Below are 18167 nucleotides of genomic sequence, written 5' to 3'. Positions count from 1 at the left end.
ATATATATATCGATGTTCGTGTCTCAAAATACTTACCTCTATCAGCAACCAACTTAGAGGCAATGCTACCCACCCATACATAAAATATCTAATTAAAAATCAATATAAAATAACTTATCCTTGATCGATCCTTATCAATAATAATTAATAAATTATTACTAAGTTTTTGATTCAAAATTTTTGATGCCTAAGTTACTCTTATCCCAAACTTTTTGATCTTACCTAATACATGACTAATTAAACAAAAAAATTAGAAAGTTATCTTGATTTAGAGATGAAAGCATAAATCCTTCTGCTCAATATCTTCTTGTCCAGTTGATCCTACCCCTATGGTATCGAATCAATATCCCAAAAATTATAATAATTAGAACTAATTGTAGGGCAAATCAAGGCCACAACCAAGTAGGTAACAACATTCAATATCTTAAGTGATTTTGATCAAGGTATCGATGGATCATGAAATAAGTCAGATCAGAGTAAGAAAAACAAGATAGAGTCATCAATGATGAGGTTCAAGAATGCCTGATATAGATCAGATGGAAGTCAACGATCATAGAGAGCTAGTTTAGAACCTTCAACTGTTAACTCAAGGTCTCTAGAGTATGGACCCAAACCCCCTACTAGGTCCCCTCAATTAGTTAGATAGAAAAGGGGAGTAAAGAGAGAAAAGAGGGAGAAGAATGAGAGAGTAAAGAAACATATAATAGGAAAAGTTGCCATGCTATTTGATCCGCCTAAGGAAAATCAAGGGATGGTTGGTGGTGATGGTAGTCATCTGCTAGGCATGACCTTCAAAGAAGATCCCGATGATAGTACTATTAGCCATGGTGGGATAGTGAAAAGAAAAGTGCCATCAAATTATCTAACTAAATAGAAAAAATTCATGTGTTCCAGCTCACATTTTTTAATACTTTTATCTTTACCGTCAAAATCTTTTCACAAGTTGACTTGGGAGCGAGTATTGAAATAAGGCCCAGAATTAGTTATTCAATAGTCTTTTGTATGCCTTTTTTTTTTTTTTTCCCGGAAGAAGAAGAAAATGAGACTTTTAGCTTGGTTTGCCTCTTTATTTGTTCTATTTCCCTTTCGCTCTTTACCATGCTGTACTTTTCTTTTCTCTTTTCTTTATTAGTCTATGCCATATTCTTTCTTCATTCTATATTTTTATCACGCATAAAATATTAGTCTATTGTTGATTTTTCCAGCAGATATCTTATCCTTTTTTGAATAATCTAAAGATACAGTTTTTGTTGGTTGCATATATATTATCCGAATCTATTTGTTGCTTGACTATTTTCCTTGAAGCTATAACTATTTCTACATTAAATCTTTATTTGCAAAGCAATATAATAAGTTTATTGATTTGTCCACTTACTTGGGCTATTATGATTGAATGATCAAGTGAAGAACACTTATCCGAATTGTAATCTATTTTGCTTTTAAGTCCTATCGCCCTTCCATTCTTAGTGAACCCTAAACATTTTTTTTTTAGACCATTATTGTTTAGAGTAGCTAGTTTTATTAGCTGCGATTCTGCTCTCAAGTTCTAGATAGCAAGCAATTTTATAAATTCTTGCTCTAATTCCACCGGATTTTTGAGCTCGTCAAGCATCACAGGCCATCCTTAAGTGATCTTGTACCAGCAAATCTAATCTTCCATCTCCCCCTCCCCCAGTTATGGCATAAAGCATGAAACTCCTCATAATGAAGTTTTTCTTTTCTTTTTTTTTTTGTTGATAGGGTTAAATCTTAAAGCACTAAGTTCCACATGTGGCTAGAGAACCGAGTAGTTTATAATTTTTATTATTATAATGATATTACAAAGAAAATTGTAAAAAAAAAAAAAAAGGAAACTAGAAAAAAATAAACGGCTCAGGATTGGGGACGGTGATCTCGATTAGCAGGAGCCACGGTCGCGCTCAAAGTATGCTCGGCGCGAATCGTTGGAACGGCCAGCCGAGCTTCCTTCGCCGTAATGTTTTTTATGAAACTAACACTTTGAATCCCGCACACGCCAAAGGAAACGGCAAACGATTACGCGAAGGAAACATAAATAAATATATAAATAAATAAAAAAGAGAAAGTAAGATACCAGGAAGGTGACCTTCTTTCGCTCTACTCCGATCGTCTTCTCTCGGCGTCAAGAACTCGCCGGCGATCTCGGGGGCGGCGGCGGCCATGACGAGGGGCGCGCGGCACAGTCGGGTGTTCTCCGGCCGGAGATCCTCGCCGTACACGCTGATTCTGGCGGCGCTCCTGATGCTATCGGTGGTCCTTTTGATGCTTCTCGCCCTCGGGATCTTCTCCCTCCCCGTCAACTCCAACGATGCCCCAAAATCCAAGGCCGACAGCGTCTCCCATATATCCATCCCTGAAACGTACGTAGGATTCCGGGTTCTACTGCTTGTCTTGGTTTCTTCCGCTTCTTTGTTCATTTGGAAGTGAGATCGATCGGATCTGGTGGTCTGTTTCAATGAATCTGGGGATTTCTTTGTTGATTTCTTGTTTGTTCTCGCTTTTTTTTTCCTCCAGCAGAAATGGAATGGGGCAGAGAGGGGAGCAGTGGACGGAGGTGCTCTCCTGGGAGCCCAGGGCTTTCATATACCATCATTTCTTGGTCCGTATCCTGCGAGCTTTCTGTTTTCTGAAACCTTTGTAAAAATTGAACGGAATTTACGCTGGTAATTGTTGAAAGATTTGATTTTCATGCGTTATGTTTGCATCTAAGAAGCAATGCTGTTTGCTTGATATAGGAGAGAAATCTAGGTAGGATTAATTTCTTGTCTGCTGCTTAATTCTTGATTAATTTTTAATGTTCTTGTTAAAAAAAAAGCATGACTTTGATGTTTGCTGTATTTTGGAATCTATAAAATCTCTAGGTTCAACTGCATTAGAGGTTCTCATTGCTGGTATAGAATGCCCACATTTATTACCTTTATTTTACTTAAATAAATTCTGATGCAACGAATAACAATTATCCTTATAGTCTGCAGATCCTTTTTTTTTTCGTTCTTAAATCCATTCTGAGAACATCTCTTTCTCTGTTAAAGAAATTTTGGTTAATGCATCAATGCATTTGAGCTGCCTTGGTAATGCCCTCAAATGGTTGGGCATCTGAACTAGAAATCTTTATTTTATTTGCATCCAAAGCGATTTTAAGATAATCTTCTTGGCCTTTGTGACTCTTGGTTTCACAACTCACATTTTGTTGAGTTCCCTCTTGTATCTTCTGGAAACCTTTCATGGCTTTCTTGTGGGCATAATGGTAGGACAAGAATGGTTAACATAGGTGAACCATTAGTTGTGATGACCTTCGCTGTGCATGTTATCATTGTTATCACTTTAACCTATACTACTGGGCTCCTTGTCATTGCTTGATATTTTATGTTCCTTTTTAGTTACCCCAAGATTTATATACTTTTCTAGTGCTATCAAGATTAAAAACTACTTCTATTTATTTAGTTATGTTGGAACTTGGAAGTCTTTTGTAGTTGGTTGGCATGTGTTTGTGTGTGTGTCTCTGTGTGTGTGTGTGTGTGTGAGAGAGAGAGAGAGAGAGAGCTTTTGATATTAATGCTAGATCAATTTAGGTTGCTTTTGAAATGCCAATTTGTGAACATATTGCTAAAAATCATGATTCTCAATCTTTGAGCTTTTTCTAAGTTATGTATTACCAAGTCACATGTAATAATCACTTTTTAACTCATTTAGTCTCTCAAAATCTTAATGATGTGTAAGCTTCTCCCTATGTTGTCAAGCTTTGCTTCCAACATAACATCACATATTCTATTATTTCCTTCTTGCACCTCCTCATCTTCAAAGTAAGCTGTATAGTTGTTATGCTTGTCCTTTGAGAAGATTTGAATGCCCTGGCTTCATCTGTTTGATCTCACTCTTAAGCCATCTTTTAATGATTATAATAATGCTTGTGGCATAACCCTCCCTAAAATCATGAATTTTGTTCTGAAGTTTGCCAAGTGTGAGTAAGCCTTGTCAGTGAGATGGCCCTGTATCTCTATTGAAGGCTCTTGTTTTGAGACTTTGAAGACATACACAATAATGTGAATGTCTGATTGCCTGAATTTTGGTTGTAAGTTTCTTTCACTCTGTTGGACCCTTATATCAGGGCATGGCTATCAGTTTATCTCATTATTGTCCAATCACCTCAAGTTTCATCATGCAAGACCCATCTATAAGACACTTTTCATCCTTGAGAAATTAGAATAATACTTTTTGCATGATTCTGAGTCCACCGAGCTTCATTCCATATGTTTTATGGCAGTCCACATGGTGCTCTCATATACTACCTACCTTTTATGCTACAAGGCTAGTTTATCTTCCCAATTTCAGACCCCTTTTTTTGGTTATCAATTTCAGACCCAGTTGGGTGTCAAATATAGACACTAGCCAACCTCGCTCTATGATCTTGCAACTGGTCTAGGATGCTACCTTATGCCAGACACTTTAGCTTACCCTTTTGGAACTTGGATTGATACACCTAGTAATATTTAGGAGACAAACAAGTGGGATGGATTTTTATTTTTTAATAATCTTGCAAGCCTTTTGTGTTACAACTTTATTCCTAGCTTGGTTAAGAAAGGTGAAATTTCCTTTTTCTGGAGTTCTGTTAGCAGGGCTAGGAGAAAGGCAAGTGGCAAACATCTAATGATCAAGAACCACCTAGACTATCCTATGCATTTCCTACCATCTGCATTCAACTCTTCAGTGCAAAATAAGAATCATTCGGATAGGTATGCAGAATGTAGCCAACATCTAATAGAAACCAGTACATTTTGGAACTATTTCAACCCTTTGGTGAACCTTAGAGTTTCTTGATTCTTCCTTGGCACAGTGCCTTGTGCCCGAGCAAGTTCTCATTCTATAACTCCCCAGTGATTTAACTATTGACTAACCTAGCATGGCAGCAGATTGCTCTTTAATTCCTTTCCCTTGCATTTTAACTTTACTGTGATAATCAAATGAAGTGCGTAAATTTGACTCATGATAGTCCACTTTTTCTCACCTAGGTGAAATTTAAATCATATCACACAAATAAAAAAGAATGTGATTGTGATTGATCAGATCTGGTCATAATCTCGACTTCTTGAGGCTGTGTCCTAATAAAATCAATGTAAATAGGAAATATTTTTAACTGCTAGGAGGAATAGTAACATATATCCTGATTATAGACTAGTTTAATAATACACATGCATAATGGTCAATCTTACCAGTTAAATTCTGTTTCTTTTTTTTTTTTTAGTTTTGACTTTTCTTGCGCAATTACTGTTTTATATATTTGTTTAACATCAAATTATGTTTTTGAATCTTGGTTAGATTTGTTAAGTCAAATAAAATGTTATTTTGACATTGCTGACTTGTGATATTTTTCCTAATTAGAGATATATTTTTAAGTTTACCATGATTTTTGATTGATATGCACACAAATGCTGATACTGCATATGCTTGGATCAGTCCAAAGAGGAATGTGAATACCTAATTGAACTTGCAAAGCCCCACATGGAGAAGTCCACAGTTGTTGATAGTGCTACTGGTCGGAGTAAAGATAGCAGGTTTGCATATCACTAATTCCTCCTACTTTTGGGGAAATGCTATGTTATAAAAAGATTTATATTTACAATATATTTTTTGAAGGGTTCGGACAAGCTCTGGCATGTTTCTTAGAAGAGGACAAGACAAAATCATCCAAACCATTGAGAAAAGGATAGCAGATTTCACATTCATACCTGTAGGTATGTGATTTGGATATTTGTTCTGAGTAACTAATCTGCATTTAGTGGCTAGTACATAGTCAGCGCTTATCTTTTTACTTGATTCCATGTTCTTTAATCACTTGTGCTTGACACAGCAAACAAGCATGCGCAAACACAATCAGGAGTTCTATGGCATCTACTATTAAGCATATTTGCTGAAAGCCCTCATGCAAAATGTGATATTACTTGCTGCATCAAGATTGTGTAGTACTTTCAATCAGGCAGCATGTTCCTTTCTTGGTTGATTACATAAAAAAGATCTTCCTGTTGACTTAATGCAACCATTCTTTGTAATACCACATATAAGTAATGCTAAAAGATGCATATAGATGTAGGTGACAACATGTAGTTATAAGGAACTCGCTGTTAAAGGTTTACATTTATGTCCTTTTGGACTGATTACTGTCCTATCTGAAACACATTCCTTAAATTTCAAAATATAAAAGCCAATATGAATAGAGAATTAATCGGAAAATGAGCATTTTTAGTTTAACGTGCATATCATGAAAATAATTAATTCCAATATTTTGGGAACTAAGTCAAGGATAAAACTATCTGTGAAATAGTGAAAATAAAAAAAGAAAACACGAATATATTGAAACTGCAGCTTGTGAATTGATGTTTGAAGTTTGAAAATAAGGTGACAGTATTTATCTATTCCACACTTCCTGTTAGGTGCATCTGGTGAACAGATTATGAAAGCTTGTAGAAATACATGATGCTTTTTGGTTTTCTATAAGAAAATTGAAACTTTAGCACTAGAAGGAAAATTGTTGAAAATAAGTCCCTTGTCTCAATACAGTGATTAGACTAGATATTCTATTTTCATTACATGAAACACTAGATACATATTCTTTGCATAGTTTGAATTTCAGTACTACGAATGATGAGAAGCCAAAAGATTGATTTGGTGTTTGGAGGAAGAACCTTTTGCTCAACTTCAAAACTTGCACAGGCAATCATGCATGGTTCATACCCTGATTCATTCAATAATCTAAATAGACTACATAAGGAATTAATCTTGAAGTAGCTGTAAAGTCTTCATGTTTGGGCATGTAAGATGGTGCAAGATGCACTCATAATCTGGAATGTTTGTTGACAAAATCAGGGACATCTTGATGGACCTGATTTTCAAATTGCGTGATGGTTGACTGTTAAAAAATTATCTGGCGATATGACTATAATTTTACAAGAGATGATATTTATTTTCTAACATAGACTAATATTCATATTTGTAGGAGGGAACACAATGCTGAATTGATCTATGTTGTATAATTTGAAACTCTTATGTATGTTTTCTTGAGTCTATGCAATGCAATCTGCTTGTCTGGTTGCAATGTGATTTGGATTCTTTTGGTAATGCATATAGACTGTTAACATGAAATAGTTTCTTAGACTTTATCAATTAAGTTTCCCTTATCATTAAAATCTACATCTTGAATACTGTAAATTAACATGAGACTGCTTTAGACTGCTAAACTTGATTTACATTATGGTCTCTGGCATCCACAGGAATCTTCTAGTGACTAGGGCATGTCTGAGTCATCCTTTACTAGCTGTGATATATAGCATTTACACTTTAGTCTTTTTTTCTGAAAACAAACTCCATAAATTGAACCAGAACTCAAGAACATATTTGCATTTTGGTCTCCCATGCCTTGGGGACCCACCTGGGAGTTGTCGTGTATCACTCACATTATCTCATTCTTGCTCTTGCATGAAACCTGACACCTCCAACAAATCTTAAAATGTGTCTACTAGCATAAACACTATTTTTAATGAAATCAATTTTCTTTCATTGTGTATATCATGTCCTACTTTTTCATGATTTGCCATTATTCTGTCGTATCCATATCTTGTATCTATGTCCATGATTCATAGCAACATTCGTAATTGTGCGGATGCTACCATAAATAGCAATCAATGTGGGAATTGCTTCTACAATGGTTGAACATCTGAAACTAATTCTTTTATACAAAAAAAAATTACACAGGGAACATTAATACTTCAAAAGCATATCCTCCCTAAGGTAAAAGCAAGGGGTAAGGAAGAAGAAGTGAATAAAAGGAATGGCAATTAAAGGCTTCCTTAATCTATCTTCCACTTTCTTGTGGATGGCTTTACATTATTTAGGTTTAGGAGACCTAGACTTGATTCAAATAAACTTATTCTACCTTTTCAACCCAATGTATGAAGAAAAATTGATAATAATGACATTTACATTCCTAACCCAGTTATCACATTCTTAGGGCATGATGATTTGATCAAAATGATTCCATTTTGGGGCACCTAACATCTAGTAGATGCGTTTCACTAAGGCCCCCTAAATTCATTCACCATCTAAGTAGACTCTTGAATATCAAGTAATGGCCTTGAGTGTCGTTATATCAAAATCAAGAATAACTTACAACTGAAATTCCATATAGAAACTATCAAACTCTTGGTCCCTCATTACCCTAACCTCAATGGAAGTTTCTACCCGGTGGAGGATTTTGGAGCCTGAAATTGCTTACAATGGCGAAATGAGTGGTGCAAGCTTGTTAGCAGGAATCTTCTATCTAGGGGATGGCATACTTGTTTCTAAATCTCCTCGGGAACTCGCATCTGCACCCGCTTCCTAAGCATTTTCTAATTATTTTTTTAAAAAAAACCTACTTCATGAAACCCACATCCAACCATCTTCTGGTATTAAAGGATGGGTGCAAGTGCAAGTGCTTCAAAGGTGAACATAATCAGTTCAAGGAGTGTAAGGGACTTAAGAAGGTTTCATTTTGTTTGGACGACAACCATTGTGCTTGATTGACAGATTTATCAATAGAAAGGGCTATTGGGTCTATAACTAAGCTTCAGCATAAGTTTAACATGCAGTGGAGCACTGATCTTCATTTAGTGACTCATATTTCTTAATGATGAGGAGAATTCCAGCACCACAAGTTTGTAGGGGATATTTTAGTGGTGTTCTGTAGAGTATAGTAGTTTTATAAAACATTTTACCAGATTTAGCTAATTTTTACTAATTCCTTCTATTTTTATATTTTCATTTGGAAAGTTTTACATGTAGTGGAGTTTTGGTTGATTATAATTTATAAGCCCTTTCTTTAATCAAGTAGTCCAAGGTTCGCCATACCAATGCATATCTCCTTGTATTGGGCATGTTGTACCATATCAATATCTAACTGAGACTCAGTATGAGGGATGTATTGGGTCTCGATACATTGAACCAACCCCCTTATTGGGCATGTCGACTCTGTACCAGCATGATACCAGTATGGGGTCTAGTACCAAGATGGCAAATTGTGTTAGACTACCCTAGGATAATAGGAGGTATTATAAGAGTCCTTTTTGGATGAGGAAATATCATTTACTAATTGTTTCTCTTTAAGATCAGGTCTAGGTAGAGTGATGAAATTTGGAGAATCATTGAAGTTGTTTTGGTTTTAGAAAAAGAAAGAATCAAATGTTTGGCTATGTCTGCTCTCAGATCCTCCTCCAACCTTTCCTTTGATGTTCTGTCTATTCTTACCTACTTACTTTTCTTTTTTGTTGGATATATATCTGATCTCCAAGATTGGATTATATGCTAGCCTAATTAACTAAATAAAGCTTCTAGACCCAACTACACATTCCTTTTACCATCTTTTTATAAGGATTCCCAAAAATCTCCACTTGGTTTGAGAATTTTATACATAAAACCAAGAAAGATGATTGAAGAACATGAGAAAGCCCATTGGCCCTATTTTGTTCCTTCTCAGTTTTAAATCCTACCTCTAATTTCCAATCCCATCCTAGATTATGTTTAAATGAAGTATGTCCAGGTTTCCAAATCAGGAAGGCCGGTCATTAAGGGCTTATTTGGATGAATGGGCTGAAAATCCCATTGGATTCGTGGATTGGGCTAGGGAAATCAGTTAGATAATAGGCTTGCAAGCTGGGCTAGGGCTATATCCATAACTATCTAGGATTGGTTTTCGAGTGGGCTGGCCTAGCCCCTGCAATGGTTCTCTGGGTATTTCTAAAGATAGGCTGGGCTTCTCATTTAGATGGTTGTATTGGTCCAAAACTACGATTCCTATGGGATTGTGAGCCCAATCAACCAAACAGGCCCTTAATCCTTTAGAAAACCAGACCACCTCATTTCGGCATGCAATTGCTTGATATAGCCCCATTGCTTAGGATTCTGCATAATTGTTTCAGTGTGGGTTGGAAATACCTAGATATATGGATAAAAAGAGTACTTGTTGGTTTTACTAGATTTCCACATCAATCTAATATGACCAGAGATAACCACTTATTTCTTTTTGAATAGAGTCCATGAAACTTGAGTGAGAATCTTATTTTTTTTATTAAGAGGTATTTCTAACCAAAATGACATTAATGCCATTGACTTAAGGGCCGGAGGGAAGACTTTCATAGCTCAATTAATTACTCTAAAGAGTTGGATGCTGAATTAATATATTGATCACATGAAAGTGTACACAATTTAAGGCAACTTCAACAATCAATGAGTGTTCTCCATCCATAACACTACTGTTATTTGAGCTTGCTAATTAGAATTCCTTTTTTTCTTTTCTTTTTTTCCTTTTTTTTTTTTTTTTTTTTTTTTTTTGCATTCCCCATCAAGAAGTACTTAATTTATATCAGTGAAGATACGTAACCACTATTATTATAATGTCAGGATGCATATTGTGTCCTGCAATCGCAGGTTACCATTGCATGGCATGAATGCATACAATTTCAAGCAAGACTATATTCATTTAGATACTATCTTGATATTTCTTACTAATTTTTTTGCTTCTGGTACCTCTGCTCCTAAATTTTCCTGTTAGTTGTGTTATTCAACAACATTTTGTTCCATATTTTCCATGTTCATATCCAAAAGACAACTTTATTTTGTACAGAGCATGGTGAGGGTCTTCAGATTCTCCATTATGAAGTTGGACAAAAATATGAACCTCACTTTGATTACTTTCTTGATGAATTCAATGTTAAGAATGGGGGTCAGCGAATAGCTACGCTTCTCATGTACCTGTATGTACCATACTTTATATTCTTCATGAGTTTGTTGACAAAGTGATCAGGTTGACATTGCTTTGGATTGAAACAACTTTTGACAATTTTTTCTTTGCTCTTGATTTCTGCTGTTGTTCAGTTCGGATGTTGAGGAAGGTGGTGAGACAGTGTTCCCTTCTGTCAGAGTAAACAGCAGTTCTTTACCATGGTATAATGAGCTATCAGAGTGTGGGAAGAAGGGCCTTTCTGTTAAACCAAAAATGGGAGATGCATTACTCTTCTGGAGCATGAGGCCTGATGCCACTCTTGATCCATCAAGCTTGCATGGTGAGTGTGTGTTGTTGACTGCATGGAAGACCCTCCTGTTTAGAACTTCACTTTGTTGGTCTTTCTAGAAATTCAACTTAAACTGTGTGGTATTGTTATTACTGTTTTATCACGTGATATAGATCTCCTTGAATTTTAAAATCCTTGTTCAACAACTCTATGTTGAAGTTGCCAGAAAATATTATGTTGTTGTATGTTTTTCTTGCAGGTGGGTGCCCTGTGCTTAAAGGGAACAAGTGGTCATCTACAAAATGGATGCACGTCTATGAGTATAAAGTTTAGCTTAACAAACCAAAGGTACTACACTGCTCTCACCAATTGGCTGTTCAGAATATCTAAAAGCAGTCCTCCAACTGCTTCAGTAATTATTGTTGCTTGTCGTCTTCACATCAATCTAACAGAAAGAACAGAGAAATTACTAATATTTAGTATCTGACAATGTTTTTAGAGATTTCATGATTTAGATCAGTTTATCATCAAACACAGCAAACATGTCAAAGTTTTCTGGTTTTTTATGCTTTTAAAAATAACGAGGTTTATCTGGTCATCTAAAGATGTGTAACACAAACAAACAGCAGAGATTTGTTACCTTTTTTAAATTAAATACGTTATTTATCAGCATATTGCTTGTGAACATGCAAGTGTGGATAGCATCTGGCATATTTACCCTGTACAGCATTATATCTTGCTGACTTCGATGTTTCCTTTCTTGAAGCCACACATCAAATTTAAAACTTTTCTACCTTTTGCCATATCATACAATGTTGCTATATAGCTAGTGCAGATGACTATATATTTTGTGTTGCATGTAGACTGTTATAGTGTTTAATAGTTTGATATTGTTAGACATAATTAGTCTATGCGAATTTACTTTCTAAAGGATAATGCTTGTGGTTCTTTGTTGTTGGAGGAATTGTTAATGAAGTCATTAACCTGGATGCCGGGGTGTCTACCTAGGAAATAAATAGACCTTGATACAAAATTTACCCTGCCTAGCCCAGCATATATAGATGCCTACGATACAAAAGTAGACATGGACACAGACCTCAAAAGTTTGTTATGTAAACAATTCTCAAGTAGTCATAACCAGTTCTGTTCACCCTTTGGCCTTTCCGCGAAACAAACTTATCTTAGTAACTGTCACTCTGTCAGACCATAATGAAAGCCCTTTTTTTCAGAAATTGGGGGCAATATACCAATGATACAAAAATAGATGCAGACACAGAAACCTATATATGAGTATATCTATTTAAATATGCATATGGATTATATATGTTTGTCTGCATGTTTATATATACAAATATACAATATAAAGCAGGGTTTGAATAATTGAGAAACAAGGGCATACTGTGAGAGGCCTGGTATGATATGCTTGGTACCGGGGATCTCACCAACAAAAGGAACCGAGAGGAATGCTTCGCTACAGCTGGTACACCCTTAGTATGGGGGCTTTTATGGCCTCCAAATTATGTTTTCTTATGTTAGTCCTATGGTTTTGCAAAGAGATAAGGTGGGAGTATTAACTGCTTTAGGCATGGGTTTCTATGCCTGCTGAATGAACTAAGATGCATTTTTACCAAATTAATCACATAACTTGGGATTTAAAATACATTTATAACATAAAGGTGTTAAGATTAGTATTTGAAAAGCAATTAAAGTACTAAAAAACAGAGGCCTAGTCTATGGGGGTATACCGATAGTTACAACTAGTGGATGGATGTGCATTAAAAAAAATCTAAAGATGGCATCATATGATTAGCCAACAAAGAAAGATACATCGTAATGTCATTCAGTAGTAATGTCATGTTCTTGTAGGGCTGCAACTCAGGTAGGATGGGTCAGGTTGATGTCAAACCCTAAGCCAATCCAACCCTACTTTTGGTTGGATTTTCTTCAACCCAACGTCCCAACCCAAACCAAACTCAAACTGACCTGAAATGGGTTGGCTGGGTTAAGGACTTGTTGGATCAGATCAGGCCAGGTTATTCGGGTTATATCAGGTTGAATATAAATTTTTAACAATAGTTAGAGGTTTAAAGCACTTTTCCCAGGAATGTATTGTATTGAAGAATTACATGGAGGGGGACATTTCACCTTACCTTCACACTGTTGCACTCAAAAGCGCTCCCAAAAATAAGAAGTCAAGAGAAGGACAAATGTAAATTTGACCTTCCTTACACAAATGAAGAGAAGCTTGTCATACCATTTGTAAGAAAATTTGCTTAGTGTTACACCTATGACAGAATTTCACAAACAACAGAAAATTGCTTCTCTATTCCTGCATATGAGAATATATCGTAGCTTCTAAGCCTTTGAGCATTCTGCTGGTACGACTCATAAATTCTTCTTTTGCCCTGTTAACAACAATTGTTTCACTGTATTCTCATTGATTAGACTTCTCATATGCTATGGTAGAAAATCAATACTGTAATAAGTTAATTCTAACAAAATTCTCAACTAAATCTGCAATATATTAACTACTAAAAAGTAAGAACTAATCTACAATCACAACAGAATAAGAGTGCACTTTGCTGTACTTGTACATAGTACAACGAGTCCAAAATAGTATGTCTATACCAAAATCTATATAGCTGTCCAGATCTTTATGGTGTATCTCTTAGTTCACCACAGTACAAAGTCCAAAATAATTTGCTTATAGCAAAATCTATACAACTTTTCAAATCCACTCAGCATATCAGGAACCAGACATTTATGGCTCAACAAGTTAGCACTGCATACCAAAAAGAAACAGTTTTAGTGAAATAGTAATCGGCGTTAGCAGTAGAACAACTGCAATAAGAAGGTAACCTGCAAGCAGAAAGAAAACTTGAATTTATTACTATTCAGAAAATAATAGAATGAACCAAATAAAGACATTAGAAATGAAATGAAATTACTTTGGAATCTTTTCAGCAAAATGATGATATAGCCCTCAACAGGGGCATAAAACAACCACGAGAAACCAGCAATAAAAAGTGAAGTCATCAGAATTTAGCAAATAATAGAAAGAATCGAAGAAATATATCTAGAAATGAAATGGAAGTCACCTTGAACATTTTTCAAATGCAAGAAGGTGCTGGCCCAGGAATAGCGTCATTATGATCAGGTATGAGTAGGGAAGAAGAAAGAAAAAATATGTTAGAATTAAAGACAATGATGTATAGATGTAAAAGCTAATAGAATCATGTTGAGTACTTGATTCCAACAATTCAAGTGCCTCAATTTTCTCCTCAATCTTGTGCACTGTTGGTGAACACTGCAGCCACTGTTGACAGCAAATATTGCGCTCGACTATTTTTGGAGTCAATGCGCCACGAAAGATACCAAGTATGTGGTGCCTGGTACTGAAAGTTGATTCTTAAGCAACAGTTGAGACTGGAATAGCTAGATGTCACAAGTCAGAAGAGGTAGCACATGATATTTTGAGCTATTAACTTTCCACCAATCCAAAATACTAACGCTGGAAGTTTCCTCTTCAATTGCATCCTCTAAATAATTATCTGGTTTTGATTTTACTACTCGATTCAGATCTGTTCTATGAACATGGAGATAAGCTTTCTTAACACTATCAACACAATCCACATTCTTGGAAACTTGTGTATCCATTGGAGGAGGTTTTCTACAACCATAGAACCCATATCCAATTCTTTGTACTTTGGAAAAGTTCGCTGGCCTGACACCTTTCACCCAAGAGGGGCTTATCTTTGGAAGTCCAATAATGGGTAGCTTTCTTGGAGTATAATTATAATCAGAACAGCCAAAGGATAACACATTACAGACACTGACCAGGTGGAAGAAAGCAATTGATTCTCTGATCTTTGTTCTTGATAATTTCATTGTGTGCATAACTGCACTATCTATCTTCATTGTGAGTCAGTGATATCGTGGTTCTTTTTCCATATCTTATGCCTTGACAGGTTAACTGATCAGCTCAATCATGTGGATATCGTAGTGTATCTTTCAACAAATGCTTGCATCCAAGACGGGGCCCAGATGCACAATGTGTTCTTTTTCATTTGGATGCCTTTCTTTTTGTAAACTAGATTTAGATCTTACCAGGTTTAAGTCAAAGAATGTATTTTCTTCTTCCAAAATAAAACCATGTTTTTGTGGTGTATGGATAAAGCTTCATAGTACACAAACTAGTCGTAATCATCAATATCTCACTGTTAAAATAAATAAATTGATCGGTAGTGAAAGAGCAACAGCTGAAATTTAGTAGAGCTTTTTTTTTTAAGTTCATCTGTGGCTAAATTTGTGCTGGATGTAATACTGATTTCTACTGTCATGACTAGCTGGATTTCTTATTGCTTAGATGTTCTCAAAATTATCAAATATTGCTCGCTGGCCTTCTTTACCTTTTTTGTGGATACTGAATCATGTTTCTATGTAAATAAGAGCTCAGCTACTTTACAGAAAGGTTGATTAGGTTTATGGTTTTTAATGCAGAAAAATTCTGAGTAATGAGGCAATAAAATGTGAAGTAGCCTTCGGAAGTTTTAACTGCAACTGCAAGATTTCTTGTTAAATACGCATATGCTTGTATCTTACAGAGCTTGTTCTTTGCTCAAGAAACAGAAACCAAGTTTGATAAAATTCGGCAGCTCATGTAGGAGGTGACTCTATAGCAGCTTGGAACTTTTTATGTCCCCAACGCGGGCAACTTTGCTTGAAGAGCTTGTTTTGATTTGTAAGGTATGCCCTACTGCTGTTGCAGATGTTACCCTGTAATGTTCCCTTCCTTTTCATGAGCCCACGAAAAGAAAAGGGGAAAAAGGATGGAGGGCGCATGATTTTGTAATTTAGTAATTATGATGGCTTGAAATTATGACGTTCCGTCGGTTGCTGAACTGGAAATGGTGGGAAAATGATGCTGCGCTAATGCTTTAATCAAGTGGATAAATAATCTCAAACGATTTCTTCTTGCTCGTGTGTTTCTGATTACTTTAGCATGGATTTTTAAAAAAATACTTCCGGAAAATGATAGAGAGCGTTCATAGTTAGATTTGGCATGAGGATTAGAGAAACACTTCATGTTACGAACATAGTTTCTGCTTCTAAATGGAGGAGTCTATCTGTTTGGCTGGGCCCTTTGGCATTGTTTTTGGAAGGCCTAAAAGTGATTGTTGGAGGGCTAGAAGCTCTTTTGCATGATATTGAGATGTTTGGTGGAAATTTTGAAACAGTTTTTTAGCTCTCCAAAAATTGAAGATCTATTAGAAAGTAAACTTAAATTTCTAATTTTGGGCTAAAGCTCGATTTCAAATTTGTCGGAAAAACTTTTTCTCGAGAGACCCACTTTGAGTCCTGATAAGAAAATTTTTTAAAAATTTAATTTAAAAATAACTTATATATTAACAATACTTGTTTACAATATAATATAATATAATATATGATATGACATGATATAATTATTATTGATGTTAATAATATTATAATGAAATACTATTATTATGTACTAAAATATTTTAGTATATTATAGTGATATTATTATATTTTGTAAAATATATCATTAATTATATTATTTTGATTAATATCAAAATGAATAATTTATAAATTAAAATTAATTTATGATAGTTTTGATTGTACAGATAATAGGTATTTAAAAATATTATATAATATGTTTTATAATTATTTTTGTATATTAAAAATATTTTCTCAGTTTGTTTATCATACTAAAGTTTCACAATGCTTCGAAAATATAGTTATTAAACAATAAATAATTTTTTTATTAAAAGCTCTACTAGCAAAAATTTTATCACTCAAAGCTCTACAAATAAAGTTCTACTACCTATAGGAATGCCAAACAGGGTGTGAATGAATGCTATTAGATTTTTATGACTTTTTTGAATTTTATTTCATCCTTAGAAAAAAATAATAAGACATTTTTAGGAGGCCTATAGACTTGTATGGGTTAAAAAAATTTTAGCATCTAATTGACATCCATATTCACATTAATATTCGGCAAATAAGGTGGATATGGATATAGTCATATGCTGTCCATTTCTGACTCTTGTATCTTTACAATAAAGAAAACTATATTAATATAAATAGACTAGTTATAAGGTGCATGCAGTTATTAAATATTTTAATATTTTGAACAGTTTAAATAAAATACAAATTCTAGGAAGATCTGAAAATGATTAAGCTATAGCTCAGTTTTTCTTAGTACATTATATCTTATTGTTGTTTGTTGGTTCAAAAATCTCTCTCTCTCTCTCTCTCCATCTTCGCCCCCCCCCCCCCCCCCCCCCAATGTTTTCTTTGCATCTGGAGATGCTGAATTTTTTTTAGAAGTTTTTGAACTCATTTTTTCCATAGAAATCTAACATGTTTTAAACTTATGAAAAGAAAATTCTAATTAGGATTTGTTTTTACAATTGAAAAATCAGGAAAATTACACTGCTTTTAAATAGTTTAATTAATTTAAAAATAATTTATATTTATTTTCTAAAATATCTTTTTTTTTTATTTGATAGAGGCAATGATCTAAAAGATATAGGGCAGCTCTTCTCAAATACTCTCAATCCCCCAAATTATGATGCTGGTGGATTCTCAAGTCACTCGATAAATTATTAAAAATTTTACTAGCTCGGTAAGCTAGCACCCTCAGTGATTAATATTTTAGTCATATTAAGCCTAGAGGATCAGCTTGAAATTAATTTTATATCTAAAATCTATTATCAAGCTTTAGGGCTATTACTCGGATCAAACTTGTAGAACTACATTAGGGTTCGAGTTCTATTTTTTGTGCATAAGCATAATTATTTTTTTTTTTACGATATCAATCATCAGATCATAAAAGCACTTTAATTTTTTTTTTCCATCTATGTACATAGATCTCGAAGTGAATATTATGCAATCTAGTAGTTGGTATTGTGAAAGATGGGGAATCATTCTTTCATGCGGAAGATACAACAGGAACCCACTGTATTGAGCTGGGATCATCAATGGCTATCAAGCTTCATATATTGGTATTAGGCTAATTTTTTGCTGATGCATTTCTAGAGTTGGAGTTCATCTTTGCTGGAGTTCAACCTACAAAGAAATCTCGGCCAT

At 34.8% G+C, this 18167-nt stretch overlaps 1 protein-coding gene across 2 annotated transcripts; it reads left to right on the top strand.

Annotated features, from left to right (window-relative positions):
- Positions 1-2011: 2011 nt before the first annotated feature.
- Positions 2012-11405, top strand: LOC105042808 (probable prolyl 4-hydroxylase 3). 2 transcript variants are annotated; one of them, XM_010920134.4, is made up of 7 exons: positions 2012-2378; positions 2533-2617; positions 5473-5570; positions 5653-5750; positions 10670-10799; positions 10921-11108; positions 11317-11405. In XM_010920134.4, the coding sequence occupies exons 1-7, from the start codon at positions 2179-2181 to the stop codon at positions 11388-11390; spliced, it is 873 nt and encodes a 290-aa protein (XP_010918436.1). In that variant the 5' UTR covers positions 2012-2178; the 3' UTR covers positions 11391-11405. The 2 variants fall into 2 exon arrangements, with proteins under 2 accessions (XP_010918436.1, XP_010918438.1); XM_010920136.3 differs by having other exon boundaries at positions 2015-2378; positions 2536-2617.
- Positions 11406-18167: the final 6762 nt, after the last annotated feature.

Source organism: Elaeis guineensis, chromosome 4 (genome assembly GCF_000442705.2).
Source record: "Elaeis guineensis isolate ETL-2024a chromosome 4, EG11, whole genome shotgun sequence".
In the NCBI taxonomy this organism is placed as follows: domain Eukaryota; kingdom Viridiplantae; phylum Streptophyta; class Magnoliopsida; order Arecales; family Arecaceae; genus Elaeis; species Elaeis guineensis.
This window is presented reverse-complemented; position numbering and strand designations above follow the sequence as displayed.